This window comes from Acinonyx jubatus, chromosome B3 (assembly GCF_027475565.1).
Source record: "Acinonyx jubatus isolate Ajub_Pintada_27869175 chromosome B3, VMU_Ajub_asm_v1.0, whole genome shotgun sequence".
Lineage (NCBI taxonomy): Eukaryota > Metazoa > Chordata > Mammalia > Carnivora > Felidae > Acinonyx > Acinonyx jubatus.
The window spans coordinates 104258183-104281165 of NC_069386.1; the positions used below are offsets into that span (position 1 = coordinate 104258183).

General features: G+C 37.3%; 1 protein-coding gene across 3 annotated transcripts in view; it reads left to right on the forward strand.

Annotated features, from left to right (window-relative positions):
• Positions 1-22983, forward strand: part of JKAMP (JNK1/MAPK8 associated membrane protein) — a 29739-nt gene that overhangs the window by 3120 nt on the left and 3636 nt on the right. The window contains exons 2-6 of one of the 3 annotated variants that reach the window (XM_015071836.3): positions 56-147; positions 676-830; positions 8091-8297; positions 11564-11745; positions 16125-16201. In XM_015071836.3, coding sequence (XP_014927322.1) covers positions 56-147; positions 676-830; positions 8091-8297; positions 11564-11745; positions 16125-16201 — 713 coding nt within the window. Of the gene's footprint in view, positions 1-23; positions 148-675; positions 831-8090; positions 8298-11563; positions 11746-16124; positions 16202-22983 lie in introns of all 3 variants that reach the window. The other 2 variants (XM_015071837.3, XM_053224503.1) reach the window with 2 other exon arrangements.

Genomic DNA, 22983 nt, shown 5'->3' on the forward strand with positions numbered 1-22983 from the left:
TCTTTTTTTTATAATCATAAAAGATGTTACTATACTGGCATTTGTTTTTAAAAAGCTGTCGATATTCAACCAGCATGCCTTGGACTTTACTGTGGGAAGACCCTATTATTTAAAAATGGCTCAACTGAACTATATGGAGAATGTGGGGTAAGTCTTAACATTTAATGTGTTATTTCATTGCTAAAATCTTTTTGCTTTTGTATTTGCATACATAGAATCTTTTTTTCTCCAGTATACTCATAAATTTATAAAAATATGAGGCATTAATAAAATTCTTATTTGTGTTGTCATATTGTCAACATATTGTCATTTTTGACAGTTGCAGTTAGTATTTTTTTTTTAGTATCTTTTAATTTTATGGTAACTTTTACTTGTTATTAATGATATAGTACAGTGACTTGGGCAGTAAGTTAACATTAAAACTCCAGAACTTTTCTTAGCAATTATTTTTATATAGTGTTATTAACTAATCATTTAAAGTTTTAGTAATTTAGTAAAAGGAATTTTTTAGGTGTTATACAACTAAAACCAAATACAATATAGATTTAATTTTACTTAGGAACTTTCTTATTTCTAAAAGATGTACATGTAAACATGTTTAAACTGAAATGACTTTGGGATATCAATGTTCTAAAATAATATATGTACATAAAATATTGTTTTTATATTTTGTAGGTGTGTCCAAGAGGACAGAGAACAAATGCACAGAAATATTGTCAGCCTTGCACAGAGTCTCCAGAACTTTATGATTGGCTGTATCTTGGATTTATGGCTATGCTTCCTCTTGTTTTACATTGGTTCTTCATTGAATGGTACTCGGGGAAAAAGAGGTTAGCACTTTCTATGAATGTATCTGGATGGACTGATGTTGGAATAATCATTTAGAAGACCTTATTAAATAATTATACTTGTGTTGTTTTGAAAGTGGTAAAACTGTTTATATTCTGATTACATTTTAAAATTATTTATTTTTATATTGTAATTACTTTTTAAAAAATGATTTATTTAATATAATTTATTGTCAAGTTGGCTAACATACAGTGCATACAGTGTGCTCTTGGTTTGGGGGGTAGGTTCCCATGATTCATCACTTACATACAACACCCATTGCTCATCCCAACAAGTGGCCTCCTCAATGCCCATCACCCATTTTCCCCTCTTCTCTGCCCCTCCCGTCAACCCTCAGTTTGTTCTCTGTATTCTGATTACTGTTGACTCTGGCAAGAAAACTTAATGATAGGGCGTGACTCAGTAATTATCTAGGGAGGTATCCTTTGTTTTAATGTTTAAATGATATTGAAGTAATACTTTTTTCATTTCTCAATTACAGTCTTTTTGGATTTTCTACAAAGAATTGGTTATGATTACAAACTGTGTATTGTAGAATACTTTGTGATTTAATTTAATCCTAGTAATCTAAAATGTAGTTAAAATGATATAACTGCCACCTAATTACGAAAACTCATACTAAAACATTAAATCAACAGACATTTATGGAGCACTGTGTTTTACGTTTAGATCAAGGGAAGAGGTACAGAAATAATTGATGTGGTTTATAGTCATAATCTTTAGAGAAGACAAATGTGTATACAACTAGTTATAATGTGATTCAGTCTTCAAAGTGTATAAACAAAAAGTGTATAAAAGCGTTAGAACAGGATGCTCTGGAATCACAAAGAGTAGAAGAGAGAAATTGTGCCTGGTGAGGTCTGAAAGACTTTAGGAAAACATTTTGGGTAGAGGAAGTAGCACGAGCAGTGGCACGGAGGGGTGAAATACGCGCTGTGTTGTGGGTGGGACTCGAAGTGGTTTGGGGTGGTCTGAGTGTGGATTGCACATGAAAGAAAGGTCATAAACAGGAGATGGGAAAGTAGGTTGAGGCTCGAATGTGAAGATTCTTGATGAGGATGTGGAGTCTGTCTTACTGGGAATGAGGAGCCCAATTAGTACATTTCAGCCCGACTGATTTTTAGTTGCTCTAAATTCTTGGCATCTTTCCTTCCCCTTTCATCAGGTTTTCTCTGCCTCAAATACTCTCTTCCCTATGACTGCACCTTTTTACCTAGCTGCCTTTTTCCCCTCAGATTTCAGTTTAAATTACACCTAGTCATAGAAGCCCTCCCTTCCTCAATTTGCCCCCTCCCTTATTTTTCTTTTTTAATAGCACTCTTCATTTTGTTGTTTTTGTTTTGTATTCAGCACTCAGTACAATTTATGGTTGTGTTTGTCTCCTCCGGTCTCCGACTAGAAGTCCAGAGGGCAGTGGCAATCTCTTGTTCGCCATGGCATTTCCAGAGATCAGCTCAGCAGCTGTCTCATGACAGGTGCTCATTTAGTATTTGCTGCGTGGATGATTTATGGGTAAAAGTTTTGGTTTAGAGAAGTAACATCACTGGCTGTATATTTATTTTAGGAAGGTAACTTCTATAGAGGGTAGATTAGAGGTGAGGCTGTTTCCAAAAAGTAGGGATAGCCAGACTCCAGTACTGTTGAGTGGGAATGGAATGAATGGTCCAGTGGAAATAGAATTAATAGTTTTCTGGATCCCTCCTAATAAATCCAGGGTGATTATTTATGTATTTGGAAAAGCATTCATTCTTTTTCCGATGGCTGTGTAAAAAGGTTTTTGAAAAAATAGCTCTCATCTTGCTTTTAATTTCTGTTATAGAACGTTGAGAGATGACGGTGAGAAAGGAGATGTGATCAACCGAAAGCTGAAATGGAATGATTGCTCAGCTAGTTGGCTGGAACTTCTTAGCCACAAGCAGGGAAGAGATGGGGGTGTAGAGATGCACCTCACCAAATGTATTTGAATTGAAACATCACGTATGTTTAGAGGCAGAGTCATGGAGCAGAGGGTGGGGTTTGGTTTGAGGGTAGAGCGGAGGAGTGATTAGTGCTTGGGGAAGAAAGGAGGTGGGTTTAAAAAGGAATTCGCATAACTTGGGTGTGCTTTGCCAGAAAGGAAATTGGAAAGGAAACAGGCTGCAAAGAACACAAGAGCCATGTCTTGCATTGTCCTGAGATGTTGCCCTCAGGAAAGGAAGCAGAGGCCCAGCTGTGTGAGGCTAGACCTTTTATTCACTGTCATTTCCTTAAGTAAAGAGCCTGTTTGGATATTCTTTTTCTTAATTCCACCTACCCCCATGAGACTTTAATATCATAGATAAACTGTTTATTTGTTTACGTCATGTATGCATATATGTGCTTTATATATATAACAAATGTAAGATTATTTTATCCCCAAGACCTGACTCTTGACCTGCTAGGTGTGAAGTCATCCATTGAGAATGCATGGGCCAGACTCTCCTAGCAGCTTTCCTTTGTGGTAACCTTGTTTTCCCCAGAGTTTAGTATTAAATTTATTTTTCTTTAAGGCCAGAGCAAAGATCAGCAGAATTGCATATTTTTATGTAGTACAGTCAGAAGTTGTGCTCCTTATGCAATTTTTTATAGAATTTGTAACTTTTAGAATGTATTCATTCAGCATCTCTAGGGATGTTTTCGTGTGCCCAATGATATGCTGGGTTGTGAGATTCTGAGATGACTAAAATGCAGATGCTCATAGTCCAGTGGATGAGATAGACAAGCCGGGACAGTTTTTGTGAGTGTGTGTAATGGAGATATGTGCACAGTTTTAAGGTTGGCGTGAAGAAGGAAGAAGTTAATTTTGATTCTGAGAATAGGGTGGTGTCACACAAGAAAAAACTGACTTCAAGCTGGACTTTGAAAAGTGAGTAGTTTTTGATAGAGAAATTGAAGAAAGAGTCCATCACACAGCAGGAAAAACATATGCGAAAGGATAGAGGCAAGAAAGAGCACAGTATAATCAAGAAATGAGAGGTGAGGATCCTGTGAAAAAGTAGGGACTAAATGAGAGCAGGACATAAAGAGATGTGGGGCTTCAGGAGTCCTAGGAAATATAAGACCTGGGAATAATGCCAGAGCTGATCTTGAAGGATACACAGCTTGCCAGACAGGTGAGTGAAGCCTGCCCAGATGTGTGGAGGCTTGAGGAAAAAGGCATGTAGCATGGCCAGGAGGTGTGGAAGATAATGCTGGTAAAGAGTATTTTTCCTGAAAGACAGATGGGACTCCTTGAATAGTCTAATAAGGGGAGTTTTAGAATCAGATTTCATTTTGTAAAGATCATGTGGTTGGCTGCAGAAAGATTGAAAGGGAGCATGATGGGAAGAAGTTACTAAATGATAGCAAGTTGGGGGGCTCAGTTGGTTACGCATCCAGCCCTTGATTTCGGCTCAGGTCATGGTCTCGCAGTGTGTGAGATCGAGCCCTGCATCAGGCTTGCTATCCGCGTGGAGCTTGCTTGGTATTCTCTCCTTTTGTCTCTGCCTCTCCCTAACTTGTGCACACTTTCTCTCTTCCTCTCAAAATAAATAAACATTAAAAAATAAAGTAATAGCAAGAAGTGATGAGATTGGGATGTTGCCTCTAAAAATACAAATTCTATAAGGAAGCAAAATATGGGATTATATAAAATGAAATTGTAGATGTTTATGTATTCATTGTTTCCCTATGTGTAAAATCACGTAGGAGTTCAGCTTCCAACAATATGGAGTAATAAGGGGCTCCAAGTGACCCTTCTGCAGGAAATAACTAAAATTTGAAGAAGGTATACTATTCAAGACATTGCTGGTCTCACTGGAAGCAGGGGAGATCTCCAAGAATTCTTTTAGGAAACAAACCAACCCATTCTAAGCGGGGGCCAGAGTAACAAAGCTGACTGAAAGGATGGGAGAGCTGCCTGAGATTAACTGCTGATAGCTGCAGATACTGAATCTGAGGCAGCCAGTGCTAAGCCTAGACTCTCAAGAGGCTGAAGCCCAGTAGTGACGGGCATGCTTCTGGCAAAAACAGCAAATCCTCTTTGCTGGGAATCTTCCCCATTCTCAGTTTAGGTCCATAAGATTCTTGTTCATTAATATCTATTAACGACCTTGTATTGCATGGTAAACAAATAAGCTTTATGCCTGAGAGTTGGTAGACATAACAATATAGTTATGCTTCCAAAGGACTGCAGATAATGGACTTACGACTATACAGTATAAAACTGCTATCTTTACAGTGTTAAAGAAATAAAGGATGCAGTCCCAAAGATCTCCAAGAGTCAACAAGAGATTGTTGGGAATGAATAAACAGATTTGTTTTAAAAACAAAAGGAACTTCTAGAAATGAAATTTGAAAAATGATAGGTCGATCAGTTGAAGATAGAATTAGTGAATTAGGAAATTGATATGTCTAAAGGAATAACAATACAGTGCTGAAAGAAAAGGATATAGAAAATATGAAACATATTAAGAGAAATGGAGCATAGAATGAGAAGCTATAACATATGTCTGTAATACCTGCCGGGAATCCACCTAGGCTCAATTAAACATTCAGACTTAATGTTTTGAGGTCATACCAAGGAAGCACCAGTGGACCCAGAAGGAACAGCTTGCCCCCAGGGCAGTGTCAGCTTTTGAAGCAATTGAGCTCAGCTGTAGGAAGTTAAAATCCACATCGAGTGGTTGTAGGAGTCCAAGCTTAAAGTATTATGCCTTAAAGGAGCAAGTCTTTCTGTAACATGACCATAAGTATGGTTTCCAGAGTCCTGTAAGGGACATCCCAATTATTGGAATCGCTAAACTCAAGAGAGCCAGACTGTGGTGTCCCCATCATGTATTTATTGCTCATTTATAGTTCTCTCCAGTTCGGATGTAGTTTGCCAGTGAAGAGGTTGTGTGTATCCTAAGTAATGTAACCTAGCAGTAAAGTTGACATTCTGCCTTTATTAGGCTTCCAGAGGAACAGAGGTAGAGTTAAGTGAAGGTCAGTCTTGTGTACAGGGGGGGAAAGGTTTTATTAACTCTGCATAGTTTCTAATCAGAGTCTTCAGAAAAAATAGAGAAAATGAAGGAAAGCCAGTATTTATCTATTAACTTTAGGTTTTACAGAAATAGTGAAAAACAGATTTGCAGAATTGCTTCTGGGGAAGCAAAACACATTCCAAGCAGAATAAGTAAGAAATTCATACCTGTCCACATTATAATTAAACCTCAGAACACCAAAGATAAGAGGCCACTGGTGCTCTGGTCAGCAGCCAGCTTTGTGCTCACAGCTGGCAGCTAGCATCTACTCCAGCCATTTGAGTTCGTCATTTTGAACTGTGCAGCCCGGTCAAGGCTCTAGATGAGTACATCCCAATTGGTATCACACGGAACAGAAAGGACTGCTCAGGTGTGCCCAAACCACAAACTGGCGAGAGATAACCAGTGGTGCTGGTTTTAAGCAAAGAAGTGTTGGGATAGTTTGCTATGTAGTGATAGATAACTGAAATATTGTTCAGATAGAAAACTCAAAGGCATCTGTAGAATAGTTAATAGAAATAAGAGAGTTTACTTAGTAAAGAAGCCGGCTGTAAGGGAAATATACAGGATCAATGATCTCCCTATAGTTCACGTATGGTACCATAGTATTGTGAGACAGCTAAGACCAAGGTAGCTAAGCTACATTGGACTCCTATGGTGGTCCCTGACAAGCTAATTCTAAAATCTATATGGAAGTGCAAAAGCCCAAGAATGGCCAAGACCACTGAAGAAGTAGAAGAACATATGTAATATCAAGAATTACTGTCATATTCTCTTGCCTCAGGGATAAATGGACCATAGGAACAAAATAGCGAACCTAAAAACAGTCCAGTTACGTATGAAACTTGTATGGCAGAAGTGGCATGGCAGTTAGGGCGGGGGGGGGGGGGTGTAGGGTAAACTACTCAGTAAAAGGCTACTCCTGGGACCATTGGATATCCAAGTGGGAAAATCTAATCTATCTATCTATCTATCTATCTATAATACAGAAATCTATTCTAGGTGAGTCACAGATTTAAATGTGAAAGCAAAACCTTCAAACTTTTAGAAGAAAGTATAGGATCATTTTTCTCAGAGTGAGGATTTCTCAGAACATGAAAATGCTAACCAGAATGTTAAAAATTATTAAAGCCAATTACATCAAAATTTAGAACATCTGTTCGTGAAGATTCCACAGTAGAGTGAAAATTCAGCTCCTAAACTGAGAGGAAGACATTTGCAACATATTTGACTAAAACAAATGGATGAACAGTGGAATGTGCATAGTAGTGAAAATGCGTAAAGCAGTGAAAATGACTGAACTTCAGGGGCACCTGGGTGGCTCAGTCGGTTGAGTGTCCGAGTTCAGCCTTGGTCATGATCTCACTGTTCCCAAGTTTGAGTCCCCCACGTTGGGCTCTGTGCTCACAGCTCAGAGCCTGGAGCCTGTTTCAAATTCTGTGTCTCTCTCTGTCTCTCAGCTCCTACCCCACTCACACACTCTCTCTCTCTCTCTAAAAAATAAACGTTAAAAAAAGTAAAATGACTGAACATCTATAAGCAATGCCATGGGTGAATCTTGGAAATGTTATTCTGAATGGAAAAAAAACACCTCAAAAGACATATCACTTTGTAGTATTTAAAAATAAGCAAAACTAGACAGAGTGGTTTTGAAGCATAATCTAGTTGGAATAAAAACTTCAAAAAAAGTGATAAAGAGAATTTAGTATGATGGTTACCTCTTGGGGGAGAGCCAGGAGTGGGAAATGGGGAAGGAACAGAGGTAAATAGAAGCTGTTAATGTTCTAATTACTGGGTTAAATTATGAGCTTATAATGTTTATTATACTTTATAACTAATATATATTATATATAATCTTTTGTGTGCTTTTTATATTTAAGATAATTTAAAATGATGCATAGATAACTAAGACATTTTTAATAATAGTTTGGCAATATACTGAATATAAAGAAAGATCTAATTTCTGCTTTTCTATATACATTTAGATAATCCTGGCACAGTGTTATCTGAGATGATGATTTCTTTTTAGTAAAGAAGGTTAAATTCTCCTCAAGTGGTTCTCGTGTTCGACTTTTCTTACCTGTTTAGAAGATATTTTCGTTTCAGGATTTATCAGTTAAAATTTCCTTTTAGAATCTGTATTTTGAAACATACGGGTATTCTTAAAAGCATTTAAATACTGAAAATTTTCTGGTAATTGTGCTTCTTTTGTTTTATTAGTTCCAGTGCCCTTTTCCAGCACATCACTGCATTATTTGAATGCAGTATGGCAGCTATTATCACCTTACTTGTGAGCGATCCGGTTGGTGTTCTTTATATCCGTTCGTGTCGAGTACTGATGCTTTCTGATTGGTACACAATGCTTTACAACCCAAGTCCCGATTACGTTACCACAGTGCACTGTACTCATGAAGCTGTCTACCCACTGTGAGTATTTATATAGACTTAAGATCATTTTAAAAATGATAATTATAGATTGTATTCAGTTCAACAGATTGAGCATCGAAAAATGGCTTCTAGGCACTGGGGGAGATATACAGAAATGATTTTCTTCTCTTAGGGATACATAGTCTGATAGAAGGAAACAGAAATACATCTTAGTATAATACAAGTCAAAGTATTTTTGTAGTTGGTGTTGAAGTGTGTAAACCATTTCTAAAATAAGCCATAGATGTTTCTTTAAAAAGAATTCTTAGGAAGACCTTTAGGATATGCAGCAGAGAAGCAATATCTGACATAGAGGAAAGAGTATGGGTTCCGGAGCTAAAAACAGGCTTGAGTGTGAATCCCGAGCTGCTGTGGTAACGTGACCATGTTAAGAGCCTCTTGTAACCTCAGTTTTCCCATTGCTAGAAATGGGAATAATGTTATAAGGTGATTGGGAGGATTAAATAAATCTACACGTATCAGATACCACGTGCAGTGCCTTACGTACAGGAAGCACTTAATAAAATAGTAGCCGGCATTAGGAGAGTGCCGGAGTTAATGTTCCTTGTTTTTTTTTCTGAAACAGATGTTTGTAATTTCCGTGAGAATATTTTGTTTTAAAAATACCAAATTCAGAAGACTGTATTAGCCCAGACTACTTCACTTTTAGAATTTCTCTTTGTGTTCATTTTGATGTGTTTTTCGTGGTAAAGCTCTAATATGACAGTCTGGTGTTTATATTCTCATAGTTGTAGCAAGTTACCGTTACATAATATGCTCAAGAAAATAGTCCTTTTTGTGTAGGTTCTTAAGAGTACTAAGTGTGAAAAATAGCCATGCACATGTGTGGAAAAGGTCATTAAAAAAACATAAGTTCTAGATACAGGGATAAGAAAATCTTTCCACCTGCCTACCGTTAAGTCCTATAAATTATTTATTTCTTGTATATATACTGTCTCTGTCTCTTTATGTACATGTAATTAATATATAAGACTGCATATAAAACACTGATAATGTGTTCTTTGTTGCTTTCATAGAGCTGTAACTCTCAGCTTTGATTCATCTCTTCTCATATACTCTCCTGGGGACTGCAGAACTTAACCTGCTCTTTAGAAAGCTTAATAAGTGCATCAGATATACATATAACCATCTTATTTAAAACAAAATCAGACTCATTTACTGCTGGTCACATATATAGTGTTTTTTATATCTGTAAAGCACATAGTAGGAGAGTCAAATAGAAATGGCAAATAGGTGCTCTTGGCCCTCATTCTGCAGCCTTAATAGCCACATCCTCACACAACTTCACTGATTATGACATTTTCCATCTGTTCACCATCTTTGAATTAAGTAGATTCTTTTTCTCAGTAGCTTTACCAATAGTCACTGTGCAGTGGCCTGTCTGTGTTCTTGTATCAATCATACAAAACAGTGGTTTTTGAAATTACAAGAAGATTTTATAATATTAACATTGGGTTTATACATATTTTTTACTTCACATAGGCATTTAAATGTAGCTATATGACCAGACTGGGGCTGAACATTTCAAAAAGCAGCAGGACTACCCGGGGCTCCTGGCTGTGTCAGTCAGAAGAGCATGCGACTCTTGATCTCAGGGTTGTGAGTTCAAGCCCCACGTTGGGTGTGGAGATTACTGAAAAATTAAAAAAAAAGCTGCAGGACTACCAAAAGTTATAGTAATTTTTTTTCTTTTGTGAGTCAACAAAACGTTACAAAATTATCAGAAACCTTTTGGAACACTGTTACATTGACTAATGGAGGCTGTTTTCTCCATTGGTGGTATATACAAGCTAGTTCCGTACAAACTGAAAAATGCCCAGATACTTTACTGATAGTTAGTTTTGAGAGGAACTTGATTAGATGAGACATGGAAAAGCATGCAAATTTCTATTATTAGAAACTTACTGTAAAAAATGTTTACATTGCTAAAACCTTATTTATGAGTTACTGAAAATGAGCAATAAATACTGTTGTAACAGAAATTAGCTTGTCAGATTTATCCTATCCCCATATGTAGGAGGCATGGCTGAAGGTGGGGTGGGGGCAGGTGGAAGGTAGGGAGTGGGATACGGGGTGGGATACAGGTGTCTGCTTCCAGAGACTGGTTTCCTGGTTCATTAGGAGAGTGACTCATGGTAGTTTTCTTCTGATTAAAATAATCGTCTTTTTGGCACTTTTAAGGAACTACAAGTTGCAGGAATAGACAGATTTTATTTTGTTTTGATGTGTTGGTAGGGTGTAGCCTAACAAGACAAAATTCCTCATCTAAGGAGGTCATATAATAATGTGTTGCAATTAGGGCGGCTGGGCTGAACCTAAAAGCTGTCATGGGAGCACAGGGATGCAGTATGATTATGCTGTGTGGAGAGGAGGCTTGTGGTCTGTGTTCTGAAGGCTCCTGTGCTTCCTGTGACTCGCCCCTGCGTAGGGAGGGGTTTGGGTATTCAGATAGTAAAAAATGATCTGAAAGTCTTCACGAACAGGAGGTTAGAACTATGTGCATAGAAATCCCATTATTCAAAATGAAGAGCTACAAACTATGGCCTGGTGATATAGAGAGATATTTTTACGTTTTTCTTGATATAAAACTACATTGTAATACATTTGAAAAACAGAAAAAGCATACAAAAGTAAAATAATATGTAGTTCCGTTTCTTCAGATGACGGCTGTTAAAAAAGTTGTCTTTCCAGTTTCATTCTGAATATGTGTATATGTTTTTTTAAAGGATATTAAGGTGAAACTATACACATGGTTTTTGTAACCTTTTCTTGTCACTTCATGTTTTAGGCACAGTTGCTTTTGTCCTTAGTATTTCTTCCATAACCTGATTTTTAATGGCCACGTGCTATTCCAACATGAATGTACTTTAAAATTTAATTTCCTAATGTTGAGTATGTATTTTCTTCCTGAATTTTCCTTATTACGTGATTCAATAAAAATCCTTGTTTGTAAAGTTTGTGAACAGTCCCTGATTGTTTTCCTTGGATGAGTTTCTGCAAGTAAAAGTGCTGAATCACAGAGTGTAAACATTTTTGGAATTTTTGATCCATGTTTCTAAACTGCCCATTGGAAAGGAAGCAGCAACCCTCCCCTAGGGTTTTTTTTTTTGGCCAACCCTCCCCTAGTCTGAATATTCAATAGGTTGACTTAACGCACTTTTTAAACCTTTTTTAGCATCTTCGATTTTAAATTGATCAGTAATAGATACATTTTTGGTGTCACGATTCCGTGTTTTATTTCACAGATACACCATCGTATTCATCTATTATGCATTCTGCCTGGTATTGATGATGCTGCTCCGACCCCTTCTGGTAAAGAAGATCGCCTGTGGCTTAGGAAAGTCTGATCGATTTAAAAGTATTTATGCTGCACTTTACTTCTTCCCGATTTTAACTGTGCTTCAGGCAGTTGGCGGAGGCCTTTTATGTAAGTTTGATGGGTCAAGTCAGTGAAATATGTTAATTTTTATATGTGATAAACAGTGTTTTCTCTAAGCATAATTTTGTATCTTTTTCTTTAAAATAGCTTTTATAATCCCTGAAAATAATGTATTTTTGCTAAAACATATAATAAGTCTTATAAAAAAATAAAAATGGGTTTCTTAGAATAGATATTATCAAGCTAATCAAAGCTGATTTCTATTTAGAGAATACTTTGTATCTGAGGCTTATAACCTCAGTAGGAATACTTTAAAAACCTGAGTATAAATTAAAAAGAACTGGTTTTTGTATATAATACATGGAAATTACTGTTGATTTTATACACACACACTAGTATGTACTACTTATTAAGTTACGTCTTTGGTTTCTGAGTTCCTTTATGAAATCCTTTTGGGTACGGTAAAAGAATCCTCAGTATACTCTTTAGTATAGCTATTCATTTATTCAGCAACTATTTAGACTGAACTGTGACTCAAAAGAAGAATAACAAGTTGGTGCTAAAGAACTGACATACTACTAGGAAAGCTAGAAGTAGCTGAGAGAACACAGTATAGCACTTAACCTGAATATGTGACATTGAATGTTGCAGGGATGTTAGATACCACCTTCTCTGTGGAGCCCACCAGGGTACAGAGGGCAAGGCTTCTGGCCTAAAAGAACTAGGCAAGACTGGGCATCACTATGTAGCTTGGTGATGAATTTGGCTCAAGATGAGGAAGGCACTGTGAAGGTATGGCCAAGGGAAGAGGAAATTGGAGATTAGTCAGGGGTCTATTATCCCTCATATTCTAGTTACAGATCTTTTGTTTCCATTGGGCCTGCATAGTATTTGAAAATGTATATTTCCTTCTAGCTCTTACCATTCCCTGTTTTAGTTTTGGCCCACTTCAGTTGTTTACTTGCCTGGCTGGCCTCTATAGGGGTTTGAGGTCACTATTCTTGCTCTAGAGAATAGGGTCCTACTCTTTAAGGATTTTAGGCAGAAGAGTGACATGCCTAGGTTTGCATTTTGGAAAGAGAACTTGGTAACAGTGTGGAGGATGGATTGGTAGGGGAAGAGAACCTGGGGGATCAGTGAAGAGGTTATTGCAGCTAGCCAAGTCTGTCTGACCTAACACAGAGAAACACTGGGAATGGAGAGCTGCTTTAAAGATAGATTTAACTAGATTACGTAACTGATTAAACATAGGGGTGACAGAGCGTGAGGAGAATATGATAGATAGCTTTTTTTTTTTTTTTTTGAGTGCACAAGTTGGGGAGAGGGGCAGAGGGAGAGAGATAGAATCTTAAGCAGGCTCATGTTCAGCAGAGCCCAACACAGGGCTTGATCCCACGACCCTGGGATCATGACCTGAGCTAAAATCAAGAGTCAGACACTCAACTGACTGAGCCACCCAGGTGCCCCCATAGAGTAGCTTTCTGACTTAGTAACTGGTGAATAGAGCAACAGTGAATATTAGAAAAAGCAAATTAGATATGTTGATGAGAAGTGAATTCAGTTGTAGGTATTCATGGAATATTCACAAGAGTACAGGTAATTATACTAGTCTGGTACTTGGGAGAGCTGTCTAGGAGAGAAAGATTTAAGAATTGTCAGCCTTCAAATCCCTGTGTCCTAACCTATGTATAGTGCTATTGTGTAGGACCTCTTGGTTATACGAGGACAAAAGGGGAAAAAGCTGTGGAAAGTCGGCCAGGGTTTGGGAAGTTAGCCCAAGGAGACTGCCAGGCACCATTGCTTCATATACTGTACCTGCCTACATTGAAAAATGCCTTTTCTGGGGCACCTGGTGGCTCAGTTGGTCGAGCATTGGATTTCAGCTCAGCTCATGATCTCACGGTTCATGGGTTTGAGCCCCATGTGGGGCTCTGTGCTGACAGCCTGGGGCCTCCCTCAGATTCTGTGTCTCTATCTCTGCCCTTCTGCCACTCACAGTCTGTCTCTTTCTCTCTCAAAGATAAACATTAATTTTTTTTTTTTTAAAGAAAAATGCTTTTTCTCACAGTGAGTGTCTGATCATTTTGTTAACAAGCCCCTGCTCAAAACACATTCATTGTGAGGATAGAGGAGTCAGTGTTCACTTGCACTAAATATAAATTCATGAAGGCTCCTGAGATTAGTCACAGAGGACATTATACGAAGTCATAATTTTATGATAATGAAAAGATAGATAATTTTTTGTGGGGGTGTCTCAGTCGTCTCAGACGGCTGTTACAATACTATAGGTGGCTTGCAAATGACAGAAACTTTCTCCTCGTTCTGGAGAATGGGAAGTCCAAGAGCAAGGCACCAGCAGATTTGGTGTCTGGGTAAGAGCCCACTGTGTCCTCCGTGGCAGGAGGGGAGGGAGCTCTCTGGGGTCTCTGTTTTGAGGGCACTAATTCCATTCACGAGAGCTCTGCCCTCATGTCCCCATCACCTCCCAAAGGCCCCACCTCTACCCTCACGTTGCGAGTTAGGATTTCAACAGGAGAATTTGGGGGGGACACAAACTTTCTGTTCATAACAAGGAGAAACAGAAGTCTGAGCAAAGTAGAGCAGCAAGCATCCTCTGGTAGGTAGCTTAAGAGATACTTGGGTTTAGGGAGAGAGGCACTGGAATTATTAGAGGCCTGTGACAAACTTTTACCTACTTAGAAATATTATTGAAGCCCGTTTTTAAGCGTGATCTGTATCTGAACTACCAGGGGAACTAAAATGTAGATTCTCGGCACCCCCATCCCCCAGCCTAGTTGCTCAAAATCTTAAATTATTTTATATCCTAGAGTAAGAACCATGCCTGAGCCCAAGACCACCCTCCACTCCCCACAAATTTAGGCCTTGTTAGAAATTTCCTCTTACCTTAGATGGCTTTTTACTACTCTGTCTTAAATTTGTATCGCTATCAACATTGTTTAGCTATTTATAAATATTTATAAATGAATTGTTTGTTGAGGATGCTTATCACTGTCTATAAAATATTCTAAATGTCAAAAAGGTACTTATTTAGTAAGTTGGAATCAGGCCTGTATAGATAATTCCGAGTTTCTGCCTTCTGCATTCTGAATTAACATTTGAAATTCTTCTAGACGGGTTCCATTGCAATGTAAAATGATAAGTGGTTTCATAAATTGAAGTTGTTTTAAAATAATTATATGAAAAATAATTCAAGATTTCTTTTTCTCAATTTGCTCATTTTAGTGTGCTGTAAGTTGAAAACATTTTAAGAGAAAGATAGTATTTTGTAAGAAAAAAAATTTGCTTCAAGTAGAAATAGCTAGATTTTTGACATAAAGAATATTGGAGGGGCACCTGGGTGGCTCAGTTGGTTAAGTGTCTGACTTTAGCTCAGGTCATGATCTTACAATTTGTGAGTTCAAGCCCCGTGTCGGGTCGGGCTCTGTACTGACAGCTTGGAGCCTGGAGCTAGCTTCTGATTCTGTGTCTACCTCTCTCTCTCTCTCTCTGCCCCTCCGCGCTGCTCATGCTCTGTCTCTCTGTCTCAAAAATAAACATTAAAAAAAAAGAAAAAGAATATTGGATGATCCGTTTATCCTTTAAGGTTTGTTGATACATGAACTTTTCTAAAAAGTAATTAAAACTGAATAACTGTTACATTTAGCATTTCTCAACCAAAGTCCTCTACCTGGATCATGAAACAAAATTATTTGAGTATTTTCTCAATCCTCCCAAGTCAAGTTTGGTACATACTAGTATCATTCTAGATGCATAGATGGAAGTTAATTCTTTACATTCAGTGGATGCCTTAAGGCACAGGTCTTCAAAGCTAGGCCAAGGATTGTTTTACATTTTTTTAATGTTTTATTTATTTTGAGGGGTGGGGAGAGGGGCAGAGAAAGGGAGAGAGAGAATTCCCAAGCAGGCTCTGTGCTGTCAGTGCAGACAAGGGGCTCTATCTCACCATTCACTTTGTGAGATCATGACCTGAGCTGAAATCAAGAGTTGGACGCCTAACTGACTGAGCCACCCAGATGCCCCAAGTTTTGCATTTTTAAATGGTACGGGAAAAAAAGTAGTTAATTCTTAACATGTTAAAATTATATGAAGTTTGGGTTTTGTTGTTTATAAAGTTTTATTGGAACATAGCCACACCCATTCATTTATGTATTGTCTGGCTGCTTCCCACTGTAACAGAGACTTGGGTGATTGAGACAGATACTATATGGTCCGCAAAGCCAAACATATTTACTCTCTGGCTGTTTTCAGAAAGTTTGCTGACCCCTTTTAGGGCATTAGGGCTTAAGTCTCTCATGGGACTGGTTGAGAAAGTTTTCAACTATGGGGAGAATTATACTGTTTGAATTTTTTTGATATTTTATTCAAAATATTTAATTTTCAATATAATACCCATGTTTGTTTTTCAGATTATGCCTTTCCATACATTATATTAGTATTATCTTTGGTTACTCTGGCTGTGTACATGTCGGCTTCTGAAATAGAGGTAGGAAACCTTTTTTCCTTTGTTAACAGGTTGTTTGTTTTTTAAATAGATTTGACAACTGAATAGGAAAATAGTACATAAATAGTACTCCTGATTGTTGTTGTAATCCTGTAATCCTTGGTGAATGGCACTCAGTAGCTGTTAGATGGTTAGTTCAGTTTATAAAAGGTTGTATGTTACACTGTATATGCTTGGGAAGTCAGTGAAGTAATAGGCTCGACTATTCAGCATCTTGGAGAAAAAAACTATCGTTTCACAAAATTGACCCACATAGAAAATGTTTAATTATTGAAATGTTGAAAGTTGTTAACACTATTTTGAAGGAAACATAAAATACTTTATTGTATGTAGAATTAATTTTACATTTTATTTTATAATGATGATGACTAAGTCATCAATAATTATATACATTCCATACCCTTCTATATTTTGTTCCCAATTTTATCTTCTTGATTATGGATGTTTACTTTCGCACGCTAATATCTAAGATTTTGGTGATTTGAAAGAATATTAATAGTCACGTTAGTTTTGATACTGTTCCTGTTTTGAGATCTCCATTTTGTGCCTCTTTTTAGTGTTTCAGTGGAAGGCCACTGTTTGAAAGAACTCTTTGAGTTATTCCTTTAACTTGAAAGGAATAAAAGTGTAAAGTGTCTTAGTTTTCCTCCATCCTGCTTGCTAGTCTAGTGCCTGGGCACTGTCTTCAACCGCGTACTGCAGTCGATAAGATGTGTGCTTTCGCTTAATTCTTTCTTTAAAAAAGTTCTAGACTTCAGAGACTATTTTGGAGTCCTTGTTGTTGCTCTTTTTTCTATTATGTTACCGAAAGAATGAGAGGGAATGGCTTTCAGGTAGAATAATAGAGGAAATACACAGAATATTTTTATGGTGATTCAAATGTTTTCATTTGTATACTGTCCCCATTTCTCCTTTGTAATATTTAATCAACATTACAAGGTGTTTAAAGAAGATAAACGACTTCATTTTGTCACTTTTATCAACTCTAGGGAAAGACTTGAAGGAGGAAATGATTGGATATTTCAATAAAATAAAGCTTTTAAATTCTTGTTTATTATCTACAACTACTGTGGATAGTTAAATCAGCTTGAAACTTACTTCTCTGCCCCAGGAATCTCTCATGTATAAAATGTTTGTGTACTTCAGTTAGACTCTATAATGAATCAGAAAGAGGGACGTGAATCAGGAAAAGAAAATCTAATTCTAGATGAGTTGATGAGTTGTTTAATAAGAGAAAGTTGGTAACTAACCTACTGCAAATTACATTTCAGTATGTTTAATAGCACCTGCAGATACTACTTTTATAATAACTTGGTCCCTCCAATTTCTACATATTACAGAACTGTTTTAAAGATGAAAGGAAATCACAGTGTTCATAGGTCATTTCTGTTCCCTTCTAATTATGCAGGCAGCAGACTCGAGGAATACTAGAGACTGAGGAAGTTGGGTGTACGTACCTCCTACTTCCCACCTGTAACCCTCAGCTACAGTGGATCAGGGCAGGAAGCAGGCACATAGTATGGGATTCCCTTCTAGTTCCTATCTCTCAGAAGAAACTGGAGTGTTTCCAGGGTTGAATGCTGGTGTGGACTAGAACTTAAGAGACATGGGCTCCTGTCTTGGTGCTGTCCCGGGAGTGCTTATATGGCTATAGGAAGCCTCAGTTTCCAGTTTCCTCATCTGTAAACTCGTAGCTAGAATGAGTGATTTCTTAGGTCCTTTTTAGGTCAAACATTGTATAATTCTGAGGTTAAGATTTTGTGTGGAAACAATATATTTTATTTTTATTGAAGTATTAACATACAGTGTTCTGTTAGTTTCAGGTGTACAATATAATTACTCAACAAGTCTATACATTACTCAGTGCTCATCAAGATAAGTGTATTCTTAGTCCCCTTTATTTCCCCCACCTCCCCTCTGGTAACCACCAGTTTGTTCTCTGTATTTGAGTCTTTTTTTTTCCCCTTCCAGTCCCTTTTTATCCTTTGTTTCTTAACATATGAGTGAAATTGTATGGTATTTGTCTTTCTCTCAGTGGTTTACTTCACTTAGCATTATACCCTAGGTCCATCCATGTTGTTGCAAATGGCAAGATCTCATTCTTTTTTATGACTAAGTAATGTTCCATTGTTCATCTATACGACATCTTTATCCATTCATTTATCCATGGACATTTGGGTTGTTTCCATATCTTGGCTTTGTAATTAATGCTGCAATAAACGTGGAGGTGCATATAGGGCGTCTGGGTGGTTCAGTCAGTTGAGCGTCCGACTTCGGCTCAGGTCATGATCTCACAGTCTGTGAGTTCAAGCCCCCGCGTCAGGCTCTGTGCTGACAGCTCGGAGCCTGGAGCCTGGAGCCTGCTTCAGATTCTGTGTCTCCGTCGCTCTCTGCCCCTCCCCCACTCGTGCTCTCTCTGTCAAAAATAAACATTAAGAAAAAAATTAAAAAAACAAAAAAAAACGTGGAGGTGCATATATATCTTTAAAGATTAGTGTTTTTGTTTTCTGGGTAAATACCCAGTAGTGGAATTTGGTTATTCTATTTTTAATTTTTTGAAGAACCTCCATATTTTCCACAGTGGCTGTACCAGTTGGCATTCCTACCAGTGGTACACAAGGGTCCTTTTTCTCCACCTCCTTGCCAATATTTGTCATTTCTTATGTCTTGGATGTTAGCCACTGTGGCAGGCATGAGGTGATTTCTCCTGGTGGTTTTAATTTGCATTTCCCAGATGATCGGTGATGTTGATCATCTTTGCATGTGTCTGTTGTCCATCTGTAAATTTTTTTCGAAAACCCTTCAGGTCCTCTGCCCATTTTTTAATCGGATTGTTTCTTACAGATATATCACTTGCAAATCTCTTCTCCCCTTCATTAGGTTTCCTTTTGGTTTTGTTGATGATTTCCTTCACTGTGTAAAAGCTTTTTATTCTGGTGTAGTCCTAATACTTTGTTTTTACTTTGTTTCTCTTGCCTGAGGAGACATATATAGGAAAATGTTTCTTTAGCCAATGTCAGATTACTGCCTATTTTGTTCTAGGAACTTTATGGTTTCAAGGCTCACATTTAGGTCTTTAATCCATTTTGAGTGTATTTTTGTGTATGGGGTAAGAAAGTGGTCCTGCTTCATTTTTTTGAATGTAGGTGTACAGTTTTCACAACACTGTTGAAGAGACCAAGAGACCGTCTTTTCCCCATCGTGTACTTTTGCCTTCATGATCCTAAATTACTTTACCATGCAGGGGTTTATTTCAGGGGATTCTGTTCCACTGATCTGTGTGTCTCCTTCTGTGTCAGTACAATACTGTTTTGAATACTGTGGCTTTGTAGTATATCTTGAACTCTGGGCTTGTCATACCTCCAGCTTTGTTTTCCTGTCTCAAGATTGCTTTGGCTATTTAAGGGTTTTTTTGGTTCCATATAAATTTTACAATTATTCTAGTTCTATAAAAAATGTTGCTATTTTGATAGGGATTGTATTAAATCTGTAGATTTCTTTGGGCATTGTAAACATTTTAACAATATTGGGTCTTCTAATCCATGAGCATGGAATTTCTTTTCCATTTGTTTGTGTCACCCTCAGTTTCTTTCATCAGTGTTTTATTTTCAGACTACAGATCTTTCACTTCCTTGGTTTATTTTTTTAATTTCTCATTCTCCTACTTCATTATTAGTGTATAGAAATGCAACAGATTTCTGTTTATTAATTTTCTATCCTGCGACTTCACTGAATGCATTTATCAGTTCTAGGAGGTTTTCAGTGGGTCTTCAAGGTTTTCTACATAATACAGTAAAGCCTTGGTTTGTGAGCATAATTCCTTCCAGAAACATGCTTGTAATCCAAACTACTTGTATGTCAAAGTGAATTTCCAGAACCATTGGCTCAGTTGTGATCATGTGACATTCACTGTCACTTACTACTCGTATTGCAAGACATCGATTGTTTATCAAGTCCAAATTTATTGCAACTGTTTGCTCATCTTGTGGAACACTCACAGAACAAGTTACAATCCAAGGTTATACTGTATGTCATCTGCAAATCGTGTAGGTTTTACTTCTTATCAATTTGGATGCCTTTTATTTTTTCATATGTGATTGCTGTAGCTTGGACTTCTGGTAGTATGTTGAATAAAAGTGATGAGAGTGAACATCCTTGTCTTGTTCTGGATCTTAGAGGAAAAAGCTTTGTTTTTTACCATTTAGTAAGATTTAAGCTGTGGGGTTTTCATATTTGGCCTTCACTATGTTGAGGTATGTTCTCTCTAGACCTATTTTGTGGAGAGGTTTTATCACAAATGGATGTTGTGCTTTGACAAATAATGCTGTTTTGCATCTGTTGAGCTGATCCTATGGTTTTGATGTCTTCTCTCATTAATGTGATATCGCATGTTGATTGATTTGCAAATATTGAACTTGGAATAAAACCCACTTGGTTGTAGAGAATAATTTTTTTAGTATATTGTCCCATTTGGTTTACCAGTATTTTGTTGAGGATTTTTGCGTCTGTGTTCATCAGAGATAATTGTTGAGTAATTATAATATGTAGATGTGTAACATACCTGTAGTTTTCTCTTTTTGTGGTATCTTTCTCTGGTTGTGGTATGAGAGTGCTGGCCTCACAGAATAAATTGAGAAGCTTCCCTTCCTATTTTTTGGAATAGTTTGAGAAGAATGGGTATTAACTCTTTAGTTAGTTAGTTTTGTTTGTTTGTTTGTTTGATTGATTGATTGATTTTGAGAGAGAGAGAGAGAGTGCAAGTGTGGGGGCAGGGAGAGAAAGGGGGACAGAGAATCCCCAGCAGGTTCTATGTTTAGCGTGGAGCCTGATGTGGGGCTCGATCTCAGCCCTGAGATATGACCTGACCTGAAGTTGAATCAGACACTTAATCAACTGAGCCACCCAGGCAACCCCTTAACTTTTCTTTTAATGTTTGGTAGAATTCACCTGTAATGCCATGTGGTCCTGGACTTTAGTTTGTTGAGAGTGTTTCAATTACTGATTCCATTTCATTGATAGTAGTTTCCTGATTCAGTTACCTGGTATGTTTCTAGGAATGTATCCACTTCTTCAAGGGTGTCCAATTTATTGGTGTATAATTTTTCATAATCTTTTTTAATCCTTTGTATTTCTGTGGCATCAGTTATTTCTCCTCCTTTTCTAGTTTTATTTCAGACCTCTCTTTTCTTGATGAATCTGGCTTACCGATTTTGTTGATCTTCAAAGAACCAGCTCATGGTTTCACTGATCTGTTGTTTTTTTTGTTGTTTTTTTTTTTAACTCTCTTTTATTTACTTCTGCTCTAGTCTTTATTATTTTCTTCCTTCTACTGGCTATGGGCTTTTTGTAGCTTGTTTAGGAGTAAGGTTATTTGAAACTTTTCCTGCTTCTTGAGGTAGCCCTCTGTTGCTATAATGTTCACTCTTAGAACAACTTTTGCCATATCCCAAAGATTTGAACCATTGTGGTTTTTTTTTTTGCTTATTTACATTATTAAATACAATTTATTGTCAAATTGTTTTCCATAAAACACCCAATGCCCATCCCAACAGGTGCCCTCCTCGATGCCCATCACCCACTTTCCCCTCTCCCTCCTTCCCCCATCAACCCTCAGTTCTCAGTATTTAAGAGTCTCTTATGGTTTGCCTCCCTCCCTCTCTGTAACTTTTTTTCCCACCTTCCCCTCCTCCATGGTCTTCTGTTAAATTTCTCAGGATCCACATATGAATGAAACATATTGAACCATTGTGGTTTTCATTTGTCTCATGTATTTTTTTAATTTCCTCTTTGATGTCTTGGTTGACCCATTCATTGTTAGTAGCATGTTATTTAGCCTCCATGTGTTTGTGTTTCTACTTTTTCTTGTGATTGATTTCTAGTTTCATACCTTTGTGGTTAGAAGAGATGCATGATAGGATTTTAATCTTTTTAAGTTTATTGAGACTTGTTTTATAGTCTGACATGTGATCCATTCTGGAGAAGGTCCCGTGTGCACTTGAAAAGAATTTGGAATCCATTGTTTTTGGAAGGAATATTCTGAATATATCTGTAGGTCCATCTGGTTTTATGTGTCATGAAAAGCCACTGGTCTTACTGATTTCTGTCTGAATGACGATGTATCCATTGATGTAAGTATAGTGTTGAAATTAACTATTAGTGGATTACTGTCACCTTTGTGTCTGTTAATAGTTGCTTTATGTGTTTAGGTGCTTCCATGTTGGCTGCATAGATATTTATAATTGTTATATCCTCTTGTTGGATTGTTCTATTATTATGTAGTGTCCTTTTTTGTCTCTTGGTACAGACTTTGTTTTATAAGTATTGCTATTCCAGCTTTCTTTTCCCTATTTGCATACTTTTTTTTCCATCCCTTCACTTTCAGTCTGCGTCTATCTTTAAGTCTGAAGTAAGTCTGTGAAAGGCAGCACTTAGGTTTTTGTTTTTTATCCACTCAGGACCCTGTGTCTTTTGACTGTAGTATTTAGTCCCATTTATACTCGAAGTGATTATTGCCATTTTCTTACTTTCACTGCTTTCTAGTTTTCTCCTTTTCTTTCTCTGCCCTTGTGGTTTGATGGCTTTACTGTTATGCATAGAGTCCTTTCTATTTATGTATCTATTATAGGTTTTTGATTTGTGGTTACTGTTATGTCCATATATAACTCCTTATGTGTATAGCAGTCTATATTAAGTTGTGAGTGACTTTAGTTTGAACCCATTCTAAAAGCACTAAATTTTTACTCCCCTCCCCCCCCATTTTATGT